Here is a 27073-nt window from a genome sequence, read left to right on the forward strand (position 1 = left end):
ACCTCTTGTTTGGGAGGAAGTGTCAAAAGTCCAAGCGTTTGAGAAGTTAAAAAATGTTCAGAGTATTTGGACACCAGTTTGATAAATTGGAATGGATCTTTCAAATAATCAGATGCAGAGCCCATCTTTGGTGTCTCTGATGATCTAAGGGGAAACAAACATAACTAGGAATACTGGGAAAAGCATAAGACTAAAACAGTCATGGATTTCAGTCCTTCTGGCAGAAGGTTATTTGAACCATACAAATAAAATGGGATGGCTGATTGATCTCCCTGCACAGTTGGTATTATGTATTGTCCTCTCTGGTTTGGAGTTCAATAGATATGCAAAGGCTCTTCTATGTTTAGGCCTCATTGTGGCTAAGAGAGACATCAATAGGAAATGGAAGATGCTGCACTGCCAGACCTGGTGACCTGGAGAGAGGAGTGGCTGATTGAAATCCCAATCGATAAAGCCAGTGGTTGGCCACAGAGCCACCACAAAATTCAGGAAGGTTGAAAACAATATATAGGATTTATTACTTGATGTGGGTGTGGAGTCTGGGGCTGCTTTACTGAGCTATCGGGAAATTACCATTCTTCCCTCTCTTTGATTTGAGGTACAAGTTATGTAGAGCCTGTACAGCTTACTAAGAGCACATGATAATTCAATACCCCTTTTTGAATGTATATTCACCAACCACGTGGTCTGGACTAAGCTCAGTGAATTGTTGTGTTGTAAAATGCCAATTAAAATGTTTATTTCAAAAAAGAGGGAAAATGTATGAGGTTTACTATCAGAGGTAGAGTTGAGGCAGCCATGGGAAATATAAAATACCAATTCAGATTTCTAGGCGCACCAACAGTAAAATAAATCAGGTGATTAATGCAAAATTCAGGACTCTGAGGCAAGGATTATGCTTTCTTTCTTCACTTTATTTTTTCAGAAGCCATGTTGGTTTTATTACCATTTAACATGAACACACTACCTTTGCCATCAACCATGAGGGAAGGAGAAAACAGTAACCAATCAGGACAAAGAGTATCCCTTTTTAGTCCTTTCTCAATAGCCATGCCCCCTCTTTCTTTGCACGGAAAAGTCCATATTCTCTAGCCTGTCATTCCTGCTTGGACGCTTTGTTTCCTTTAAGAAACCAACATACCGGGTGAAATGCTATCTATCCAAAGTATATTGTATACATTTTATTTATGCTGTCACAATACCAAGTTGTTATCATAATCCCCATAAACATGCAAGTATATACAAGTGTGTAACTGAAATACCATTACAAAAAGTTTACCTATGTTTAATACAGTTATGTCCATATTTCTTATCAGCCCATCCGGAATTGGGTGGGGATCACGATCTACAAATCCTTAGTTGGGATAATCCTTGCCTCCGAGACCTTAATGGAATTGAAATTTTCCGACACGAAAGCTAAAAAAATTGCATTCTATGTCAGGACCGGGGGCAACGATTATGCTTGTGCAAACCTTATTGATTACAATGAAAGCCATATCCAGCACTGGCTTGAAATACAATTGTTTGAAGGTGGAGTCTGAGGACAAATCTGCTGCATTCAGAATGTTCACCAGACGGGCCCGAGGGCAAAGGCTTTCCAAGCCTTGGTTTTCCTAGTCTTTTTTATGGGCGATAAGGAGCTGTTGTTTCCCCGGGGGTTGAAGTTATAACCTCATAGGCCTTAATGCATCTCACCATACATAGGATGATCATCAAACTCTGGATATGAAATCAATCTAGAGTTACATTTCGTACACCTAGATACATGAGAAGTAACCCCTTCCGGGGTAAAAACCCTACCTGTAATATTCAGAATTCGAACATCCAAAACTCTTCTGCAGATGAGGAAAAGTAACATGGCCAACTTACCAGCAATGTTTTCTCAAGAAAGGTACTTATCACTTTTTCAGGACAGAAAACCGTTAAGGACCACGTTCACGTCCCAAAGGGATGAATACCTAGGTTCGGGAGGAAGGGATAATCTGATACTCCTCATTAGTTTCCTTACCAAGGAATTTTCCCCTATCGGAGACCCTTGTATCGACATGTGACCAGCCGAAATGGCGAACCGGACCGTATTTACGGATCTATATGCCAATCCTTCTGATGCCAGGGAGGACAAAAAGTTCAATATGGGCACAACATTGGTCCCCACAGAATCCATGTCCCTCTAGATACACCAGTGTAGCCATCTTGACCAGGCAGGACTATACCTCTTCATGGTTCCTGAGGCCCATGCCTTTAATAGGAAGCATTGAGCCTCTTGCCAAAGTCCTGGGACTTTCCACTGTTCCCTGTAGTCCTTCAAAACTAAATGATGTTGAGTGTCTTGGGGATCCAGGAGGAGATCTGGAACTAGAGGAAGAACGATTAGAGAATCCCAATAAAGTTCCATTAGAACTGGAAACCAGACTTCAGATCTCCACGTCGGAGTCTCGACCATCAGGTCCACCACCTGTTGTCGTATTTAGGCTGAGAGTTGAGTAATCATTGGAAATAGCGGAAATACATAGCCCTTCTCTAGGCTCAAATCTTGAAGAAAAGCATCCGTCACTGCCGCTTGTGGGTCCGGTCTCGAACTGAAAAACCTCTCCAGTCGATGATCCACCCTCGATGCAAACAGATCCACTGAAAGAGGGCCCCATCTGCCCTTGCTGATTCACATGATTTGAGCGTTACGTGAGAGATAGAAGCAATCAAGCACCGTCAGTGGAACTTGTGTCCTGACGGCAGCATTCATTTTCGAAGTGGTATACGCTAATTTTCAACTCTGAAGTCAGTTGAAATACTCAAGTTTTGTTAACGAAAGCAGCAAGAATAAGGAGAGAGGGAATCAGAAGAAGCCAACCCGGCAGAATAAGAGGCCCCTTGTGCAGATTAAACTCGTTACAAGCCCGTTCCCCTTTGATAGACTACAAGAGGTGGCAACTGCAACACTATTGGTTACATCTGTTCAATCACCTATATCCTAGGCTGGTATACAATTCCTGTGTCCTGAAGAAGACCCGATATCACTACTTACAACTAGCGGTTGATGTAGGGTCGAAACGTTGACGGTTCTCCAGTCCCTTATTAATCTGATTTCCTTGTTGACAATAAAAAGATAGGACATGTGCCTTACAAGGTTTATCGCATACCCATGAGGAAACTAAGGACTTTTTCAAAATAAGGAACTTTGTACATATTTTTGTTACATTGTGTAAATACGTACATATACTGTAATTATCTGCACTGTCACTTATTGCACCAAGTCACTTTATTCACTTGTTCACTGCGTCATTTTCTAAAAATATTGTATATACAGCCTTAGCTTTATCTTTTTCAATTTTCGGATTTTGCTTACCCCAATTCAAAATATAAAGAATAAATTGCTATATCTAAAATTGTATCATTTTGTTTGATATTGATTATTCGATTGATTTATATATGCTGTGATTCTTGATTTATTATGATTGAAAGTAATTGTTTCCCTATGGAACCATTGTTTATATTTTGCCCATCTGCCCTCTATGCGTTTGATAATCCACAGATTCAATTTCCACAAGCTCATGTCTTGGAGGTGCCTGGAATTCCAGTCCGCTACCACATTGGCTTTCCATAGAAGTTGTTCTGCGATAACTGAGATGCTGTTGTCCAGGCAGAAGTGCCAGAAATTCTTAGCCAGGTTTGATAAGGTCTTTGATTGTGTCCCGCTGAGGTGATTGATATACCGCACCACGGAGATGTTGTCCATCTTCAATAGCACACAGGATTGAGCTTTGTCTTTGGTCCAGGGACATACTGCGAACGGACCCGCCAGGAGTTCTAAGCAGTTAATATGTAATTTTTGTTCTTGGGGAGACCATTTCATGCCGGTGGAAAGTTCTGCGCAAAGGGCACCTCAGCCGCTTCTGCTGACCGACTCTATAACTATTTCTGGGTTGGACCCGAAGATTGCTCTCTCATTCCATGCTTCCATGTGCATGAACTACCATGTCAATTCTTCCCTCGTGTCCTTCGTAAAAGGAACCTTTTCTGAGTACGGTATTCCTTTGCGCAAGTGGTGTACTTTGAGTCACTCGAGGACCCCATAATGGAGAGGGACTGAGGAAAGAGGTCTGTTCTTTTGACTGTGTATTGCGTAATTCCTGTCTGATCTTTGTGACTTTCTTTGCCAGGAGGCTGAGCGTGGTGTGACAGGAATCGATGAAAAACCCCAGGAACATCGTTCTCTGCACTGGGAGCAGGAAGGATTTCTTTGCATTGATGATGAATCCTAAACCTTCCAAAAGGTGCACCACCAACTGATGATGGTCCTGGAGTTTCCTCTGGCATTGATCCCGAAGTAGGATGTCATCTAAGTAGTCAGTTAAGCAGATCCCTTGTGCCCTGAGAATTCCTATGACTGGACGCAGAACCCTGGTGAAGGACTGTGGCACGGACGACAGTCCAAAAGGCAGGCACGTGAATCTGGACGGCTGCCCTGCCCATACAAATTGAAGAAATCATCAGTGTTGAGAGAATAGGGGAATCTAAGACAGGCTTCCTTCAGATCCAGGCGTACCATCCAATCCCGTGATCTGATGATGTTTCTCAGCAGATGGATACCTCCCATCATGAAATGGCGGTACACAAGCTATTCGTAGGCCGCCATCCTGCTTTTCCACCAAGGAAAGATTGCTAACGAAACCTCTTGGGTGAACAGAAGAAGGGAATATAGCCCCTTTGTCTATAAGGTCTTGAACCTCCTGAGATATTAGGAGGGAGTCCTGTAACGAGACGGACAGGAAATGAGGGGTCCTGCTCTATCTGAGGGACAGACAAATTCTATGTGGAATTGCCAGACTGTCTAAAGAACCCATGCTTCTGACATAATACATTCCCAATTGTGTATGAAGAGGGCCAGGTGCCCTCCTTTTAGTTGGGAAGAAGAGAGAACACTTACCAGAACCCATGTTGTGGAAGTTCCCTTTGGCTCCTCCCCTTCCACGTCAGTGGTGTTGTCCTCTGGAAGCGTAGAAGTTCCCAAATATTGACTGTTCTTGCCATTGGGAGAGTTGAGATCCTTGGCCCCAGAGGGGGGCATTTGCCACTACGCGGCCAGTAGTGCACCATCAACCACGATCAGCTCCAGTGAAAACCTTAGGGGCAAAAAAGTACCCTAACAGACCCCCTTGGGTTATTGGCCCTGCTTCAGAAGGAGCCAGGTCTCCAAGTTTTGAGTCCACCGTGATGAGGAGTGATCGCCTATGTTCTGTAGACAACAAGCAATTCGCGTTTCCCAGCAAAATACAAGCATACTGTGCCCAACCTGACAAGATTTCTGGGGAGATTAAGGAACCCAACTGCTTGGCCTCCTCAGCCATGTCTAATATTTTTGTAAGTGGTCCCGTGATATCCAATAATTGATCCTGGCATGACCGCAAGCAGTGTTCATTGCCTTTCCTGGGATTCCTTGCAAATTTACCTAGAAAAGTGGCATTCGGGGGTCTAACTCTGCGGCAATAGTGACTTTCCCTTCAAGGGAGGGGTGAGGGCACTCTGCCATTTGGCAAATTCAGGGTTCTTTTTCAAGGGGTTTCCTCGTCATGCCCACAACGTAAGTTGCTACCTTCTCTATGGGAGACTATTCCACAGAATGGGGGTTTACCAGGTCATCTGGATCCAGCTTGGCAGACTAGGGGACTCTGAGACGGAGTTAGGACGCCATGGTCGAGATAGGCTGGGGTCCACATCCAAATCACCGTGGGAGTCATCCGCATGGGAGTCATCCATGTCTAGAGGCTCAGTCACACTTTCCATCTCTGATTGAGGATAGGAATCCTCTCTGCCTCTGCTCAGTGGGATACGAAGCAGACCAAGAGAGTAAGGAAACAATGGAGGCGCAAATAATGCACGATGATTTAGAGTGTGAATCACAAACCATCATCAATCTTACCGACAACACTCTTTTGAAAAAAGAGATGGAAATACTCTTGTTGGGTCTGTCATTTAGCCCTAAGAATGATTTCAATTACGCGCAAACACGTGTTGATGTTTTTAAATAGCGCAAATTAAAATTGAATAAATTCCACCAGCTTCAAAGTCAACACAAGAATAAGACAAATATTTCTAATGAGTGCACCAGCCCTTCCATCCTTACAGCTGGTGATATGGAACTCCTTCACAATCTCCATCAATTACATGATAATAATGAGGATGTTGCAATTTCATCTAGTCAAATGATACCAAGAACAGCCATCGCAACTTCAGGCTTCAAACCTAAATCTACCTTTTGCCCAGTTATGCTGAGGGATAACATAGATGTTTTTCATGACAAAATAACTTCTGATTTGAAAACTCTATATTACAAATTACGAGGGGCAAAAAAACGCTATACAAGCCAAGACAATCTGTATTACAAGTTGATGATCAAATTACAAAACAACAACAACATAATCATCAGGCAATCAGACAAAGGTGGAAATATTGTGCTTTGGTCAAGAGAGCTCTACATGGAGGAAGCCCTGAGCCAACTCAATGATAGAGACTGTTATAGACGCGGCACAATGTTAGAAGTAAAAACAGCATGGAGCAATGCATACTCAAGTTTGTTGGCCCGGAAAAGTGCGGGTCTGTTATCGTCTGATGAATTTAGATATTTAAAGAATGATCATCCAGTGATGCCGGTGGTTTACTTTATTCCAAAGATTCACAAAGACAAAAGTAAACCACCGGGCAGACCGATCATATCAGCACGCAACAGTATCATGGAAAACATGAGCAAATATGTAGACTTTTATTTGCAGGATTTTGTGAGGAGTTTACCTTCTTTTATCTTGGACACAGGTGACTTATTGAGAAAACTGGACAGCATAGATTGGAATCCTAACGACTTACTTATCTCCTTGGATGTCACGTCATTGTATACCAGCATTCATCACCGGGATGGCCTAAAAGCTGTTGAACATTTTTTAAACACCAGATCAATTTGTTTTTACAAACAAAACAAAATGATATTAACTATGATTGCTATGTGCTTGGAGAATAACCTTTTTTTTTATTTCAGAACCAAGTATTCCAACAGATTCGGGGCGTGGCTATGGGGGCCTGTTTTTCCCCCAGCTACGCCTGTTTGCACATGGGGCTGTGGGAAGAACAGGTCCTCATGATTACCTTTAAGGATGCTGTGTCCCACAACATCATAAGGTGGTTCAGGTATATAGATGATCTGCTAATAATATGGAGAGGCACAGAGGAGACAGCCCTTCATTTTATTGAGCAGATCAACGATAACAACCTAAATCTTACATTCTCTGGCCAGATTAGCACAACATCAGTTTGTTTTCTTGATGTCGAGATTTATGTTCACAATGATCAGCTCTGTACTAGACTATTTCGAAAATCCACTGCAGGTAATACCTTACTACATGCAACTAGCCACCATCCTGCTCACCTAAACAGAGTACCTAACTGCTTTCAGCAGCAAACCAGTTTCAATCACCAAAAAATTTACATACAAAACAGATTTTGCTGTTTATGTGCTGGAGTGTCCCTGTGGCCTGCGATATGTAGGTAGCACTAAGCTACAGGTCCACAAGCGGATACTCCAGCACATAAGGGCAATCAACAATGGGGATACCACCTACCCAGTTGCCAGACATTTTGGGGAGAAACACTCCAAAAACTCCATTGATCTCAAATATTTTGTCTTAGATTCGGTCCTTCCATTGAGAAGAGGGGGTAATCGCGAAGCAATGCTTCGCAAATTAGAAACAAAATACATTTTGGAGTTAGACTCTAAGACCCCCAATGGTTTAAATTCTAGTGAGGATTTTTTTACATATCTATGATGCTATCAGTCTGTTCAAACTGTCTTATGATTCGTCGCTGCCTCATTATGAATTTTTAACTATCTGTGGGTTTATGATTTAGCACAATTTTGCACATGTGAATCCTTGGGTTCACTAGGTGATATGTTGAATGCACTGGCACTTTATTGTAGACATATAGTGATTATTACTACAGCCCACTGGGGCAATATTAGAAATGATGTTTCAACATTTGATCTGTGCAATAAGATATTTGCACATCAAGATGAATAACATGCTTTTATTGTGACAAAAATAAGTTTACATTGGTTTTACTTTTTTCTTAAAGCAAGTATTTATCATACGGGTTGAAACATTGGAATTTAATACTGAGCAGTTGTATCTTTTATATTTATATATTTAATATTTATTTATTTATTTATTTATATGTATTTATTGGATTGCACATTGCTCAAGTTGCACATATTTATTCTTGTGTAGGAATTGTTTACCATTTCTAATTAGCAGGTTAAACTATACGAGTATTTTCACTATGTCTATTATTCTTTCATCACCAATTGCTGTGTTGTCACTTTAAAAGGGTTATGCCTGCCTCCTTAACGTGTCATGTGATCAAGGCCCCACGAGGGCTGAAACGCGTTATGGCTGGGTGCACGGGTTTGAAATAAATTAAACTGCACCATACTTGGGTTCGCTGTGTTTTTGTTCGAGGAAAAGAACGGTAAAGAGACATTTTATGTATATATATATCTATATATACATATATATATATATACATAAAGAGAGTTTAATATATTGTTTAGCGTGTGGGCAGGAGTTTAGGGTGGTAAAGGTGTTTTTACGGTTTTAGGGGTGGGTAGAGGTATGGGGTGGTAAGGTTATTTTTAGGCTTTAGTGGTGGATAGAGGTAAGGGTGGTTAGGGAATTTTAGAGATATGGGGTGGGTAGAGGTATAGAGTTGTAAGGGTATTTATTAGGGTTATTGGGTGGGTAGAGATATTGGGTAGTAAGGTTTTAGGAGTGGCTGGGGGAATTGGGTGGTAAGGGTGTTTTTAGGGATTAGGGTGGGCAAGAGTATAGAGTGGTAAGGGCATTTTTAGGGTTTAGAGGTGTATTGGGGTATAGGGTCTTAAGGGTATTTTTTTTAGAGTTTAGGGGTGGGTAGAGGTAAAGGGTGGTAATGGTATTTGTTAGGGTTTAGGAGTGAATATAGGCTGGTAAGGGAATTTTAGGGTTTAGGGTTGCTAAATAAAGAAAACATGAAAATATCAAATAATTTTAAAATGGTGGGTTAGAACTACTAACTATATACATTTATATCTACACTTACCTTACCATATGCTTACCTTGCATTGTAAGGGCATGCGTGGTAAAGGTTTATGTGTGGTAAAGGCATGTGTGATAAAGGCATTGTGCTGTAAACGCATTGTGTGGTAAATGATTTGTGGTGAAGGCATGAGTGGTAAAGGCATACATTGTTCCATCATACATCCAGTTCACCATATTCAGGTATTTTCTGAGTTGCATTTATTTATTTATTTGTGTATTTATGATTGGTCTCGATCAGCTATTGGCATTGTTTACTTAGTAGGCATAGGATGGGTATTGTCCACTATATGCTGTTGTTTTTTAAAGGTTTGAATGTCTGGAATCCTTGGATTTTTGTCCTTATGACCATAGTCCTTCACGCACATCCATTCATTTTACTTTATTCTGTAAATGTTTTCTTTTTGATTTAGATTTGCATGACCTAAGTATATTTTGCTGAGAAACTACAATTTCCTTAGCTGTATTTTAATTAATACAGAGGCTAGAGAGTCATATGATCTGAAATGCTCTGGGCCATTGTTTCTCACTGCTTTTAAGGTTAGGGCCTATTTTGTTGCTAAATAGATTTTTGTGAATTTGTTGACATTGGTCTGCCGCTCACCGGTGGGATAAATAGCACCTTCATTCAAACAAATTCGGAATCAAGACCCAATTATAATTTTTGCGAAACATCAATCTATATTACAGACCATGCACTAATCTAATATATAGGAATAGTATTATATCGATCCCTATACTATATGAAGAAATAAAAGCGGTATGAAGAAAGACAGGAAATATTCCATTAAGAATATTATGTAACTGAAAGAGTACATCTCTAAGAAATTTCCAGAGGTGTTATTAACTTTGTATGAGTTATAGACTTAACAGATAGTAAAAAGTTGCTCGTTGAATCATTCCTTTACATCCAACAGGGAACATTCTGTGTCATCTTAACCTTCTTATTGCGATAAATTAGTCTATTGACTTTCATTAAGGCTTCAAGATCCATCTTTATACAATCTTGGTTGTAAATCATAATTTGAGGAACGTCCTTGAATATCGGTTAATTTTTGGCGGAAAATCTACAAATCCACAAACCGCCCTCACACTAGTAAAGATATCTTTTTTCATAGGGGTTTTATAGGTGAACATGTACTAAAGACAACAGGCATCATTATAACTTGTGTGTCATACCCGCAGCGGAATAACTGATACCATGGGATAATAGGGGAATCAGTCATTTTGTGGTATCAAATTACATCCTAGTTACAGTTGGGACCCAGTGGAATGTGGAATAACCAGAGTAATTGGTTTTATCATATGAATTTCCACTCCGTTAATTATTCCTCTTGTTGGGCACGCTGCCAGCCTGGAAATTTCTACCAATTTTACCACACCTTGTGGTTTTACCTCTCTTGATTTTACAGGACGCTGTCAAGATTTTAGGGTTCTGGGGTCTCTGTATCGAAGTAAACTAGTGGCCCAGGAAGTAGCAGAGAATGCAGAAGAGTCTTCTGAAGTGAGAGGGCACAGTCTTGTAAGGGTCTTGCAGGGGTACCAATGAAGGGAACCCTGGGGTTGGGAAAGGATATTTCAGTGTTGGTCTAACAGAAGGAAGAATGAGATTGATTCATACTTGGCAAAGAGGGATGGAAATTGTGAGCCATTGAGGAAGTGTATCTGAACTTACAATTACTTCATCAGACAAGACAACTTGGACATAGAGCTCTGTTTAGACCCCTTTAATAGTGGTTCTTAACCTGTGGTCTGCAGACCCCCAGCGGGTTGAAGAGTCAGGGGGTCTATGACTCTATAAAATTAAATAATATTAGCAGACTACTAAGTACATATACATAAAAAAGCAATTTGAAAACTGAAAATGTTAAAATACTGTAAATGTGAAGAAATTTGAAATTGGTAGATACATATTTAGTTGGTATCCTTATCTTTATTCATGGGAGAATAGAATATGGATGATTCAATGCCTCAACTGAAGCAGTAGTATGTACCATCAAAAAGAGAGCATGCACTATGAGCAAAACAGGGAAATTGATATGGTAGAGACTAGCATTTCGCATCATCTTTTAAAAATAAAACTTTTACATTTTATATGTAAATAAATACTGAAAAACCTCAACTGTCCCATTAGGATTTAGATTTTTGCATTTTTTGTGAATTAAAAATAAAATCATAATTTGTTTGTTTGTTGTATACGTCTTCATATATTTTGTGTATTGTTTTGAGAAACAAATCATACAGATTGTTTGGGCGTAGGATCATGGCTTCCACTAGTGTTGCAGTTGCTGCCTGTAGAGGTCAAAATGGTAAGAACCGTTGCCCTAGAAGACCATGAAAATGGGTGTTTTGATAAAGATTCCTGTATAGCACCTCGCCATCCAGTTATTAGGCTCACTCACTCATTCTTGTCATATCCACTAATCTAGGAAGGATCTAATCAAATGCGGAAGATTTGTTCTTTGTTGAGGTCTCACTGCTTAGGGTGGAACAAAGTGTAAGCAAGATGGTAAAGCTGTAGACTTCCCTCATGTCTTAGTTGTATCACTCTGCTTACACTTTGATCCACCCTCTCATTATGATATCAGAGAAGGTTGAACCTGATGCTCTTCATATGATTTATCTAACATTGGTTGTTCTTATTATGACACTAACAGTCGCTCAACCCATAAGTTCTCTTCTTCTTTTCTTTATCTGTGATCAGCTATTTTTGCTGGAAGAGGTCAGAGAAAGAAAGTTTGACGCTTTTGCCAGAACTATCCAAAAAGCGTGGAGGAAACACATCGCCAGGAGGAAATATGAGCAGATGAGAGAAGAAGGTAAGCAAAGGGCAAAAACATGTGCCATAGAAAGTGGGATTAACAAAGAAAGTGAATACCTATATCTGGGTGGAACCTCCAAGTCACAGATTCACATTCCCTCAGGAGCGCGCTTGCTGTTCATCCCTGTAGAGTCGATAAAAAGTGTACATTTCACATGAGAAATATTAAAACATCCTGGGGCCTATCAACAGAGGCATTTTGGAGTAGGTAAAGTAGAGCTCCTGTGGCATTCTTTAATGTACTGTTTCATGCATTTCTTAATTGGCTCCAAAACAGATAAAATTGAAATAAAATGACACTATTCAGGACATATTTGCATTTAATTTGCACAAATAGAAACACCTGAGCCCTCTTTGCACTTTTACTGATAGAGTTGGATGTTTCTATACGATTCACAAAGGCATGTAAAAGAACGCAAAGGAGTACTCCTTTTGCACTACTTCCTTACTCATGAATGTTTTTGTGAATAGGCCCTTATATTTTTGGGAGTAAACAACTCAGGTTGTTGTATGTGCTAATTAGGCATCATGTAACACTGTGTAGGAAAAGTGCTCCTAGCTCTATATTGGCAACTATCTTGAAGCAGAACATTTACCAGTTTGTTGAATTATGAGTTCCACTCTGCTGAAGCAATATCTGTTCTAGGGCTGTTTCCAGTGCTTAATTTGAGCAGGTGGTTTCCGGTGCGCGGCACCCGCACTTAATTGGTTTGCGGTGCTAGGCACTGGCACCAAATTGTTAACACTGCACTTCTGACTTTCTGCCACATGGTGGTGCTGCTTATCTAATTTAGAGATGAGCAGAACAATAGTTGTTTATGAATAGTAAATGCATTAAGAATAAAATAATACCTGCCTCCCCAGCCCTTCCTTCAGCTTTGTGGACCTGGAATAATCTGAACTGTCACCCTTGCAGGCGAGAGAGATGGTTAGTAGTTGTTTTGGTATCGTCATTGGCAGCGATGTCAGGGGCAATGGGTGGCGCAAGCTGCAGTGACCTCCTGGTCAGGGCCCTGGCACTTATTATTTTACAAAATAAGCACTGGCTCTTTCATTTGAGTAACGCAGTATTAAGTGAAAGGATAAGGAACAAATCAGTTCAGCAATCGAAAAGAGGAAATAATGGGTATTTTTACGGGCTGCTCATAATATCTTAGTCTAAAAAAAGGTTTTTAGCAGGCAATTACCAGAACTTAGCATTAGCAAAAGTTAGCTCTACTGCCCAAACTGGTAAACGATGGACTAAGAATAGTAGATTTCCAGCTGAGATAATGGCAAGGCCAAGTTTTACCCTGGTCAAGTAAAAAAACCACAATATTAAACAACTTTTTCAAACTTAGGGGATTATTACGAGCTGAGTCAGAAAGCCTCCGACCTGAGGTCGGAGGCTTTCTGACCGAGATCTTCGGTTTCAATTCCGACCGCCTGATAACAATGTAGGTGGTCCGAATTGAAACCAGCCGGTCGTTCGGGCTGGATTCCAACGGGCTCAAGGAGTCCGTCGGCCAGTCGGAGACCGTCCCGTACTGCCAATGGATGGCATTTCCACCGTTGGGATTACGATGCTCGGTTTCCAACAGGCTTTCCATGCCGGGCTTTCCGACACGGAAAGCCCGTCGGAAAGCAAGCTTGGGGGCCCCTAGCAGGGCCCCCTTCTCCTTGCGGCTTCCGGTTGGGGGCCAAGGGTGTTGATCCCTGCACAGTGTGGCAAGCACCCTGAGGTGCCTGCTACGTGGTGCAGGGATGAACACAACATCCCATTTACCTATGAGAGCTTGTGCTACGGCCGATTTATGGCCGTTGCACAAGCTCCCATAGGAAAATGTGAGTATGCAACCGCACCATGGGCGGTCGCATCGTAATTAGGCAGTCGGCGCTGATGTCATGTTTTTGAACTAAATGCAAAATACCTAGATAGTTAACATTTCTGATCTAAACGTTTGCTACCAAAGTCATCAAACTAAATGCATTTTAAACTAAAACCTACAGATTTTGAACTTTTAACCTAGATTCACAGAAAAGATATGGAAAAAAGGTTTCAGTCCTACATTAATGCTGTTTAATATAGGGCTAAAAATGGCCATAACCATGCCAGATGTTAAGAACACCCACAGAAAATAAATTTACATATAATGAATCTTAGTCGACATTCTTTACAAAGTTAGTGATTATGTTGGAAATCTGGATAGGAAATGGTCATTTTGGACCTATATTGGACACTCATGATCTACATTCACCTGAAAAGTCTTGCACCCACCTCTGGCAAGTATCAGTCAGAAAACAGCAGTGAATGATAAAATACCTTCAAAACAATTGGGTGTGGGACTGGGTGGCGGGAGGGGTGTCCACCACAACCAATAGAGGCAGGACACACATAGGTGGGTAATTTATTTTCTTTTGCACTCAGCTTCCAACTTCCTCTATAACTTCAAGGAGCGACGAAGGAACAGCATCAATAGAAACTTTGTAGGTGACTACCTCGGCATGGAGGACCGTCCCGAGCTGCGGCAGTTCATGACAAAGAGGGAACGGATAGACTTTGCCGACTCCATCAACAAGTTTGACCGGCGGTTTAAGGTACAGGAGGTGACCTATGAAGATATCTGAAGGAACTGCCAAACTACATCAATATTTTGGAGAATATATAAACCTTCTTTTACTTCGAAGCTATGCGAGTCAGCATTATCAAATACTTATCTGTAATCTGGGATTTCACAGCATATGGCTGAAGATGTATAAAATGATTTTGCAGTAGCAACCCTATCACATTTCCCAATGTACTAAACCCCTCTTGCAATTCAGAAACCCTTTGTCGAATTTCAAGAGGGGTTTACCAACTCCATTGAAATAATAATTAGGAAAGGGGGTGAAAGGGGTGTTCCCTCCTAGTTGCAATTTGCATTGACATGTATCAATGCTTTATTAGATAATCTCAAATCATTGCAAGATTACCAACACCTCAAAGAAGGTGGTAACTCATTATTTTTAAAAAAGCAATCCCTAATGGACAGCTTATCTGTTGGAAAATATGCTTGGTGGGCTCTGGGGGAGCAGTCAGCGGCCCCTGGGACCGTAGTGTTCAGGAAAACATTTTTTGTTAAAGCAATGCCAATTTTAAGGCACATGAGCTGCTTTAAAAAATGGATTCCTATTTGGGAATGCAAATCCAGTGATGGTGGTCTGCTGCTTCTGGAAGGCCACTATCCCTGTATTTGTACTGTTGCCAAACTGGGTTGCAAATAGCAACTTACCTAATTAATATTTTAACAGTATATCGTTCTTCGCCTCCCTGCCGCTAGAGAATTTACAATGTGACTTGTTAGTACACTGCATTGAAAAATTACAGACTGGTTGCAGAAATTTGGTGCACAATTTGTGGCTACTATGTGTGATGTATATATTCGTCCATCGAGACACAGATTCCCTGCCATGTGTGCCTGGCTTACACTACAGACAGTACTTTGCTTAGCATTCTCATTGTAGCGATGAACAGTTTCAGGAAAAGACTGACGCTGTTGTGTATGATGTGAGGATTTACAGTAATTCTTCTAAACACAATTGATTTGTGCCTATACTTATGTGCTGGGAAAACAAAGGATACAGAGAGGATGGGAACACAGCTGAAAGGCAGAAAGAAATATTCAATGGATTATAGACCTGTGCTTTATATAGAGTTTAATATACAATTCAATATGGTAGCACCGTTAAAAGCTCTCCATCTGTTCTAAAACGTTAACATCGCTCTACTTCCAAAACCAGAGTGTTAAGAACATTGTCTGAAGCTCTCAAAATTCTGTGTCTTCCATTCTATGGCCGCAAGTGGAGATGTGACAAGAAGGCAGGTTTGGCAGTTTTCCTTTTTTTGAGTGAAAGTTTCCATCAACTGAAAGTCCTCTGTGATGCCATTTACATAGCTCACATTTTTTCTCAGCCAAGCAATTCTGTTAGCCGTTTGTCTATCAACCCGGGAAACTATAATTCTTTGGGTGGGGAAATATCGGCTGAATATATCCAGTACACACATAATGAGGGCCTTATTGACACTGATCAACCTTACAAATAGAGCACGGGACAAAGAGATGAGCTTCAACCCCTATTTTAAAAAGTGAAATATACAAACACTAAAAATGTAATTATAATCACTTATACATGTAGATACCCATGGCTGTTTCAGGTAGGGGGAAAGCCATAATGTCCCTGAAGCACGGAGCAAAAGCTTCAAGGACATTGTTGAAAAGTGGTCTTGGTAGCTGGAAGGGTCAAGTGCTTGGGAACAGAGTGGTCTTCACTGCTTTCCAGAAGTACGAGTGGTTGTGCAGGTTGCTTATTCAAGCAGGAAGTTCCATCGGTGGTAGTGCGTAGTGCAAAGGATGTCTTCCCTGAGCAGAACTTACAGAACCTGTGAATGAATTAGGTGTGAGTCGATCTAGATGTGAGAGTCCTTCTTGAGTGGGAGGTGCAAAGTTTCTGCTGTAGGACATAGGCCCAGTGCCATGGACAGCTCGGTGAGTGATGATTGGTGCCTTTAAGGAGGTAGGTCAGCAATTGGAAATAGAGCTAGCTGAGAGCTTGAAGGGAGGGCAATGGTAATGTCCTCACTGATGCTCAGGGGTAGAAGATTCTGTCTTGCTAAAGATATAACTTGAGCTGGGACACTTACTAAAGCAAGAGAGGGGAAATTGAGGGAAAAATGCCAGCTCTGTTAAATCACTTTTCCAAAGTGGGAACAAAGTTGTCTTCATTAAAAGTTTGGTTTTCTGGAAATCTAATTATTCCCCACTAGAAAAGAAAAGAATTGTGTTTATAAAAAAAAAACTTAAACTCCCACTAACGCTGGGCAACTTTCACTTGGGAGAGACAAACGGAAGGTGATACGTTATTTACTATTGCTTTTAATAGTCTGCTCAGAACTTTAACTTCTTAAAAATATTTTCTGCTTGCTTTAGTGAGGATATACTGACTTAAATGGGTCAATGCTTTTAGTTTATAGTGTAGATAAGCTCTAACGAGCCTCTTACAGAATGATTGTCAAGACTGATCACTTTAAATTTCTCTTAGATTTCTCTCTGATTGTAGAAAAGGTGGCTTGTTGGATGGATGGTTGTAGTCCGGGATATCGAATAGATAGTATTGAGATACATTAATATTATAGCCAAAACATCAAGAACAAATCAAGGACGTGAGTGCATATAGGTAAGCATAGATTTACTATTCTTAGTCCAACATCTACATACCTTGAAGATTATATAAGAACAAGACCGAGTGGCCGAAATTTGTAGGCTGGTGTTTTGTTACCTATTTGTTATGCTGAATAAATATGAAAACTAGAATCTCTTGAGTGCCACTCACATTTATATTATAATATTTGGAAGGAGGTCGGACCTTTTAACAGCGAGCCCCAGCAACTTGAGTTTCCTGCACTGCAGACCGCATTTGTGAAGTGTATGTATATATATATATATATATTTTTTTTAATATATATATATATATATATATATATATATATATTCCACCAAGAAACACGTACTATTTAGTAACGTGATGCAGGCCACACCGTCAGTGTTTCGAAAAGTCCTTTATTTTCAGACAAACAGAGGGCATAACGCGTTTCAACTCATGCGAGTCTTTGTCAAATGCTCATAAACGTTGGATAAGTTCATTGGTTCTTTAAATATTCAAAAGTCATAGACAATGAGAACGGACTAATGGCACACATAGAATTTAAAGCAGCAGTGAGTTGCATTTATCGAATATTAATGTATTAACTGGGCCATGATGGAAACTATTCTTTGCTTATAAGTTCATTTTGTGTAAATATAGTATTGTAAATTCACCATCATTTCATGCCTCAAATTTCATAATTTTGCAGTTACCTCGACCACAATTACCACAATGCCTCATTCCTGCTAATTGTACATCTTAAAAACGTTCTCAATTCAATTAAGCTTGTTTTCACTTCATGCTTCGTAATTGCATCACGTATTCACGGAATAGCCGGTATTGGGAAATTCATTTGCACGCAGTGCTTCCAGGAATATTGTTTTCAAGGCGAGTATGATTTTATTAAGAACTGAGTTGGAGCGGTTCTGCTGACATTTGGATTTGGAACTATTCCGTGAATACGTGATGCAATTACGAAGCATGAAGTGAAAACAAGCTTAATTGAATTGAGAACGTTTTTAAGATGTACAATTAGCAGGAATGAGGCATTGTGGTAATTGTGGTCGAGGTAACTGCAAAATTATGAAATTTGAGGCATGAAATGATGGTGAATTTACAATACTATATTTACACAAAATGAACTTATAAGCAAAGAATAGTTTCCATCATGGCCCAGTTAATACATTAATATTCGATAAATGCAACTCACTGCTGCTTTAAATTCTATGTGTGCCATTAGTCCGTTCTCATTGTCTATGACTTTTGAATATTTAAAGAACCAATGAACTTATCCAACGTTTATGAGCATTTGACAAAGACTCGCATGAGTTGAAACGCGTTATGCCCTCTGTTTGCCTGAAAATAAAGGACTTTTCGAAACACTGACGGTGTGGCCTGCATCACGTTACTAAATAGTACGTGTTTCTTGGTGGAATATTTAAGGTGTCTGACGAACCTTGTTGGGCCCCAACCCGAGAGGCTGCGGCGCTCTTCACGTCAGGAGTTTGTTTGCAATATATATATATATATATATATATATATAAATGTATATCTATATATTACCTACTGGCGGTCGCCAGTAGGTAGTTATAGTTAGGACCACGTTTCCATAGGAAATCCGCAACATTCTATTTTGAATAACTTTGGCGCCGGTCGACGAATCCTTGCGAATTTTTCAAAATAGGTGGGGCGCTACGCTACGCTCCTACCCTGAAAGTCTCGGGGGGATTCGTGAAGCGGGGGCTGAGATAAAAGGGGGGTCCCAAAACGCGTTTTTCCCATGCATTTTTCCATAGGACCTTTAGACACAGCTACAGCCCGAACGGCTGAACAGAATTACTTGAAATTTGGCAGAGAGGTAGTCCTCAGGTCAAGGAAGTGCCTTTTGTAGGTTTGGTGTAAATCTGTTCAGTAGATTCTGAGAAAATAGCCTTTAAATCAATATATATATCTGAGCCAGCTTACGGTGCGCTTACGGTGCGCTTACCGTACGCGTATGGTGGCGTGCGCGAGCGCGATTTTGATTGGCTCTTAGCTCTTAGTAAACATTCGAATCGGTCGAAACCAGGAAGCGGCGGCCGCCATTTTCTCTCTCGCTCCCTGAGTTGGGCAGCAAAAACGAACCCCAAAAATGTGTAAAGAGGCAGTTTCATGAGATCCTAACCACCCAGCATTGATACAGGGGTCCCCAAACCACCCCCAAGCCCAAAAAAAAAAATTTTTTTTTTTCGGAAAATTGCCGATTACGCTTACCGTACGCGTACGGTAAAAATTTATAAAAAAAAAAATTATCCACATTCTCCCCACCCCGTGTGCAAATGGTGCCTGAAGGGCACCATTTATGCATGGCATATCAAATATATGAATTTAACAAAGAATACATTTCACAAAGATGCGCATAATATGTCCCCCATGTGCGCACGGTGCGCGAAGCGCATCGTGCGCACATGGCCCATCCCGCTTAACGTGGGCACGCGGTGCGCGCAGCGCACCGCATGACCACCGTGCGTGCACAGCACTAACTGCGTAAAGTGCGCGCACGGTGCGCAAAGCGCACCGTGCGCGCACGGAATGAACTGCGTTAACTGGGCGTGCACGCCACGAATGGCGTAAAGTAACTTAGCATTTAAAAAACCGTACAAATTCACTGAAAAAACCATAGGTTTCACACACGTTATAGTTAGGAATTAGCATTAAAAAAACCTTGCAAATTCACTGAAAAAACCATAGGTTTCACACATGTTATAGTTAGCTGTACATTTCACTCGTAAAAAACCAATGAAATTCCCGCGTTATAGTTAGTGCAGGCAACTATAACTCACGCGACCGCAATCTTCTGCTGATGACATATGTGTCTTTATGAAAAAAAAATATTTGTAATATATGTATAGCTAAAATTTAATGGAAAAAGACATGGGCAAATAAGTGTCGAAATACAGTATTAGCATCAGCAGAAGATTGCGGTCGCGTGAGTTATAGTTGCCTGCATTAACTATAACGCGGGAATTTCATTGGTTTTTTACGAGTGAAATGTACAGCTAACTATAACATGTGTGAAACCTATGGTTTTTTCAGTGAATATATATATATTTATAATTTTTTGTTTTGATTTTCAAGTCCACAACGTAGGCGCACACTCAGGAGATGGTTTATCAAAGCCTGAGATTTAATACAAGTTACGCGTTTCGACTGCCACTATATATATATATATATATACACACACACGCACACACACACACACACACACACACACACACACACATAGATATATACATACTTACCTATCACTATTTGGCTAAGATTATGATATTAAGGTATCTGAACTATGTCTACTCGATATTCTGTACCTACACCTGTGTGGATGTATGGTTACATAGACTATACACATTGGTCATTTTTAAACACAACTTCTAATCAGGGTCTATCTCTTTGTATTTTCCATATGGCACTCTGTTAGTTCCGGATCTGTAGCAAGTAAAATTCATTTTCGGAAAAGGACCAACACACTTGAAGAGAATGAATGAAATCCAAGGCAGCCTTAATATTTGATGAATTAATAAGCATCCAAAACTGACGGAGAAGTTAGCGTTATAGAGGGTATAGAAAAAATAGATGCTGTTATAAACATTCAATATTGCAAGACCACATAGATTTTAGAGTGTTTAAGAGGTAGATGGATGTCGGAACAAGTAGGTTGCAAATTACTTTGCTTTAGGTTACAAAAAACTTCTCAAATCTCCAAATACACATCCATTTTGTTCCTTAGGTTTGTATTAAACATAGTGTTAATTGTGTTCACTCCCAAATCTCCCTACATTTTCCAGTCTATTAAGCGGGACTTCATACTGACCCCGAAGTACATCTACATGATTGGCCGAGAAAAGGTGAAGAAGGGACCGGAGAAGGGTCTGATAAAGGAAGTCCTGAAGAAGAAGGTGGACATCCAAGCCATCAGGAGTGTGTCTTTAAGGTGAGCATCAGGTCTTCAAGTCCTGCTTAAGGCAATGTATATTATACATCAAAAACTCGTTTTTGGGCACTGCTTGCTATCAGAGCAGTCTGTCCCATAAAGAAAGGGCAAAAATCATAAAGTTAAAATATGCAACTTTTTAAATGTAGCTCGAAGAATATTGCATTTTTAAAAGACTCCACACTTTGGGAAGTTTGCCTATTTTGCAAAACGTCATCCACGGTTGAAAATTCCTTCAACTTTGTGGAAGAAATTTCTCAAAAAAGACATTTATAGAGAGGATTAATCTCCCACAAGTGGCTTGCTTGGGCAAATTTCACCCAAAGCCTGCTTTTTGCAGGATTTTATTTCCCATTACTTTATTTTAAAACTTAACAGAGTTCATGAGATTTACGTAGCTTGCCAAGCTTTGAGAAAAGAAAAATGTCATAATGGTTTATAAAGAACTTTTGCAACTTCTCAAATCCATAATTTACAGCCTATAGCACTCCTTCTGGAAGTAGTTCACTTCCGCAGCCTAGAAAGCCCATTTTATGGTTCCCATGACATTATGATAGAATAACATTCAGAGTCTGCTCAAGGGATACATACACAGAATCCTTTAATGATAGCATTAAAGTAAGACAGCATTCAAGGATATATGTGAATACAGCAGTTTCTGAGTGCTCACGTGGGAAACACCTTCCAAGTGTGCTTTTCATGGCAGGGTCGGCTGGGTATATACTGAAACTGAAAAATGTGATCAATATCTTAACCAAATAAAGAATGTAATGGAATATATCATGGACCGTTCCCCTGGTAAATTTCTACATGTTTGATTTGACGAAATTCACCAGGCGAAATCTGCAGGGAGTGTACCCAAAAGATGCAACTCATTATTGCGAACCCATTACAAAATGGTTTTGTGCAGGGTCAGATTTTAACGGATGGCCAATATACATGGTAGAACTATAATGTATTATTTACGTGCCACCGTTTTTTTGTGAGTAACCCCCAACAAAACAAATACATTTACATAGTCAAGGACACAATTACATATTCAAGGGTTTCATTTTCGTCGTATGATATGGATCCATCCCTTATGAACTAACAAAGTTCGCCTTGAAACTTTTTTAATTATTTACTAGAGTAATGAAGCCTCCACCGAGAAGACTGCCTAAATGGATTTTACAGTTTTGCAGAAGAAAATATTTGTTAGATGAAGAAAGTTGCGTAGAAAATTGTTAGCAGCATTTAACAAAAATCCCGTTATTAGTTTACAAAGACAATGAAAAAATGAATGTCCTGATAAAGAAGCATTGTGTTTATTAATGTGATACGTGGAGGTACTAAGGAAATGTGTAAATGATTGTCTATTTGAGACTGATGTACAAATGTTTTTGCCCTGCTACATTTAACGTAGATGCACAATAACAGCACTTTGCCAAAATAAATTCACATCCTTATTCACTGAAACTGTAAAGAGCATATCATGAAATTATGAATGGGACAATTCTGCTAGAATAGCTAAGGGCCTCATTTAGATCTCGGCAGACTATTACTCCTTCACAACGGGGATAGATATCCCTTCTGCTGAAATATAAATCCCATTGTATCCTATTGGATTTATATTTCGGTGGACAGGATATCCATCACCGTTGTGATGGAGTAACCCATCCGCTGAGATCTAAACCAGGCCCTAACTGCCGAATTGGCAAGGTCGTAGGTTTGTATGTTTTTAATTACTTCTTACTGGTAGTTTCTCACAGAAAACACGCAAAATCTTGTTCATGCATGGGAAAGTAGAAGGACAAGTACTGTAGGCGTATAGTGAAGTGAGTGTCTCTACAAGGTAAAACATTCTCTATGAGTAAGAAAAGGTTGAATGTGCTAATGCACATTTGCACATCATATATACCTTCAGAATTTCCAGAGCTTCACCAAGGAAAGTCTGTATGAGTAGAGTTGGCACATGGGAGTACTCTTGGAAATGTATCTTTAGAGAATTCCATGAGTGTTCTTGGCACTTTTTATGAAACACTAAGAATTCAGAAATCTGGTTGGATTGCATATGTAACCGTCTGGAAGCAGAGACTTGTATTTACTACTTGGGTGCTATGTGCGGATCTGATGCTCTACGGCTGACTTATGGACTCCTATGTTCGGTTTATGATGAAAACAAGTTGGCCACTAGAACGAGCAAACATATCTTTGTCTAGGTTTGATGTCCTTTTAACTGCTATGGATATATTTCAGGGGGTTCTAACGTAGCTGCACAAGCTATGAGACAATGATAGATTTTTAGAATGTGCCATGAGATAAATTTACATACAATGAATGCTAGTGAAGATCATTCACATAGCCTGTAGACATTTCAAATATCTCATCTAACATGGATCTAGCCCTAGTGAACATACCTTAAACACTCCTTGCAGATTTTCTAGAAAGGCTGCGCTTGGCACAATAAAATAATGCTGCTTTGTCAAAGGACTCTTTGTTTTCCCAAAATATTGTTACTTATCAGGGAGAAGATGCTTGACCTGCTGTTGCCCCACAGTAATGGGACGTCCAGAAACTTTGTCCCTTTATTTAAAACTGGCATCCTCCAATGCAAGAGGTTAAAATATGGGCAGTGAAAAATTTCCAGGTGCCAAATGAGATTTTCAAATTTTTATTCTGAGCTCTGAAAGGAGTCTCAATATTGCATAACTATTAAAGCAGAAATACCCAGTAAGGGATATTTGGTGGTTGAAAATAATCCTATCCACCTGTAACAATTTCTTGCATGTGAAAGATAAGACACCACAATGATATCCCTTCTCTATGGTTCACTTTTAGCACAAGGCAGGACGACTTCATCATTCTGCATGAGGCGGAGTCTGACAGCTTGCTGGAATCCATATTCAAAACGGAGCTGGTTAGTCTTCTTTGCAAACGCTACGAGGAGATCTGCAAGAGCAAATTACAGCTCAACTTTGCCGACACGTAAGAGCACACAAATTGACCTTAGGCAATAACTGGTGCATCCTAATCTACTCCTTAAAAGGATGCAGGATTAGCATCCTTAAAGTACCATTAAGGGTTATGTTTGCACACTTCTTAATTAAGCTGCACTCAAATGCTATCTGACGTATTGATCTAATATTCTCTGTGTAAGTGCTGAGGTGCTCTGTTGATGACTTGGATGGGTGAGCGCTCATTCGTTAAGTATGTGCTAATTAGTTTTAGATATTTGCTTCAAGGGATAACTGTGTCACATACATTTTTCTACATTCATTCAATTTTGGAATGGCCAAGACATGGAAGATAAAAGTCCAGACTGCTAGTCTCAATCAAATTGATCCTAAATTATCTATGTTCAGTTCCTTTTATATGCATTCTTGTGTTGTTGAACGGAAACAAGGGAGAGCAGAGGGAATGCAGGTCAGTTTATGAATGCATCGGCACAGCCTGTTGGACGCGTGGCAGTGACCAACAAGGTATTAAGGTTGGGTGGGTTATGTTAGTAATTATGTGCAAAATCTATATACTTCGGTAGCAGTGAATTGTTCCTATAAATGTTTGAATGTATGGCTGAAATGCGATGGCAGCAAAAAGGGATCAACAGCATTTCTTGAATGAATCTGAAGCTCTAGTAATTACTCTGGGCTCAAAACATGAATGAACAGTGTCAGGTCACAGTGTGTTTAGGTCTCTCATTTGTAGATCACTCTGGCACATTTTAGCTTGCGATAGTCAGTCTTCCCTATCCCCTAATGGCTGCATTTTGCTCTTAGACTTCAGTTTAAGGTGAAGAAGGAAGGATGGGGCGGAGGAGGCACACGAAGCATCAACTTTATGAGAGGTCAGGGAGATGTGGCCACAGTCAAAGCAAGCAGCAAAAGCCTCATTGTCAGCATCGGAGATGGGCTGCCAAAAACCTCAAGTAAGTGGCTAACTTGGCTTTATTTTTTTTAATTTGTTTTTTTAAAGAATTTTATTATTTTCCGTTGAACAGTACATTGTATTATTATTCGAGTACACAATTGTCCCACATCATATAGCAGTATATAACGTGACCCTACATCCAACCCTCCAAAAGCACTTCTGCACAGTTTTACACTTCTGAACTCCACGCCCCACACGTCCGCCTCAAAATCCCTCTCATCAGTCTGTGTCAGAGGTTTCATCTTCCTGCATTGGTGGTGGGTCGCATATGTCTCCTCTAAATTTGTTTCATGCCCCCCACACTTTATCCCATTTACGGGGGCATCCCCGCCTGATGAACACTGATCTTTCAGCTAGCATGGCCACATCCATGTCCCTTCCCCATGTGGACAGCGATGGCGCTTCTCCCTTCCTCCATTTTTGGGCTCTGTTCCGTTTAGCTATCACAATCCCCAACGTAGCCCAGCTCTGAGCCTGGCGGTTAAGGTTATTAGGTTCCCACACATTTAACAGGCAGCGCCTGGGTTCCGGCACCAGTGACACTCCCCCCCCGACTGGGACAGCGTCCGCATCACCCGCCTCCAGTATTCTTGGATTATGGGGCACTCCCATATGGTGTGAAAAAAGGTACCCTCCTCCACGCAACCACGTAAACAGAATGGGTGCGGTGCTGTACCTATTCTGTGTAGAGTATGCCTGGTGTAGTATGAGTGGTGCAGATTCCGGAGCTGTACCAACCTAAGCCTCGAGGGTATACCCGCCTCTCGCGGCTATGCTAGTGCCTCCCGCCATTCCGGGTCATCAAACTCTCCTACATCGCTGGACCATTTCTCTCGCAGGGGTCCCATTGGGTCCGGCAGGTTGTTTACTAGTTTACGATACGTGAGTGATGTGGCCTTTTTTGGCAAATAATCTGTCAGCAACCTGTCCTCCATTGGCGATGCCTCTGGAACCTCAGTGCCGGGCGCTAGTTTTGATAGTAAAGCGGTACAAAAGGGGGTGGTGATGGACGGAGCATCAGAACCAATCAAACACTCACACCCAGTCAACAGATCTGGGTTTGATCCATCACCGTTCTTTAGCCCACTCTGCCACCCCAGTTCAGACATGGCCATATGCAAATCAGTCTGACCCTGTGCCTCATGGGAACAGTCCAGCCCGAACTGCCAAGCCATGCCTTCCCTGGACCGGAAACAAGCTTCCTAGGACCGGTTTCTGGCATTTCAGCCGTCTTCAGCCAGACTTGCTTGAATCCAGTGGCAAAGTGAGCAAGGGACTCACGTCTGAGCATACCCTGCCAACTTATAGCGAACAAAGCGGTACAAAAGGGGGTGGTGATGGACGGAGCATCAGAACCAATCAAACACTCACACCCAGTCAACAGATCTGGGTTTGATCCAGGGAAGGCATGGCTTGGCAGTTCGGGCTGGACTGTTCCCATGAGGCACAGGGTCAGACTGATTTGCATATGGCCATGTCTGAACTGGGGTGGCAGAGTGGGCTAAAGAACGGTGATGGATCAAACCCAGATCTGTTGACTGGGTGTGAGTATTTGATTGGTTCTGATGCTCCGTCCATCACCACCCCCTTTTGTACCCCTTTGTTCGCCATAAGTTGGCAGGGTATGCTCAGACGTGAGTCCCTTGCTCACTTTGCCACTGGATTCAAGCAAGCCTGGCTGAAGACGGCTGAAATGCCAGAAACCGGTCCTAGGAAGCTTGTTTCCGGTCCAGGGAAGGCATGGCTTGGCAGTTCGGGCTGGACTGTTCCCATGAGGCACAGGGTCAGACTGATTTGCATATGGCCATGTCTGAACTGGGGTGGCAGAGTGGGCTAAAGAACGGTGATGGATCAAACCCAGATCTGTTGACTGGGTGTGAGTATTTGATTGGTTCTGATGCTCCGTCCATCACCACCCCCTTTTGTACAGTTTTGATAGTAAGGCGTGTTTAATTTGCGTATATCGGAACCATTCCAAGGGTGCCAGTTCGTATTGTTGTTGCAGGCGTGCAAATGGAATTACTGCACCCCCATGCCACATGTCGCCCACCGTGGAAATTTCGATGTTGTTCCAATTATCGAAGCCCTTGCTGTTCCTGA

General features: G+C 41.0%; 1 protein-coding gene across 1 annotated transcript in view; it reads left to right on the forward strand.

The window, feature by feature from the left end:
• MYO1F (myosin IF) overlaps nt 1–27073 on the forward strand; it is a 241106-nt gene that overhangs the window by 164446 nt on the left and 49587 nt on the right. The window contains exons 20-24 of the mRNA XM_085638355.1: nt 11821–11935; nt 14345–14514; nt 20922–21067; nt 23885–24031; nt 24823–24971. Of these exons, the coding sequence (XP_085494481.1) occupies nt 11821–11935; nt 14345–14514; nt 20922–21067; nt 23885–24031; nt 24823–24971 (727 nt within the window). The remainder of the gene's footprint in view (nt 1–11820; nt 11936–14344; nt 14515–20921; nt 21068–23884; nt 24032–24822; nt 24972–27073) is intronic.

This window comes from Triturus cristatus, chromosome 12 (assembly GCF_964204655.1).
Source record: "Triturus cristatus chromosome 12, aTriCri1.1, whole genome shotgun sequence".
NCBI lineage: Eukaryota > Metazoa > Chordata > Amphibia > Caudata > Salamandridae > Triturus > Triturus cristatus.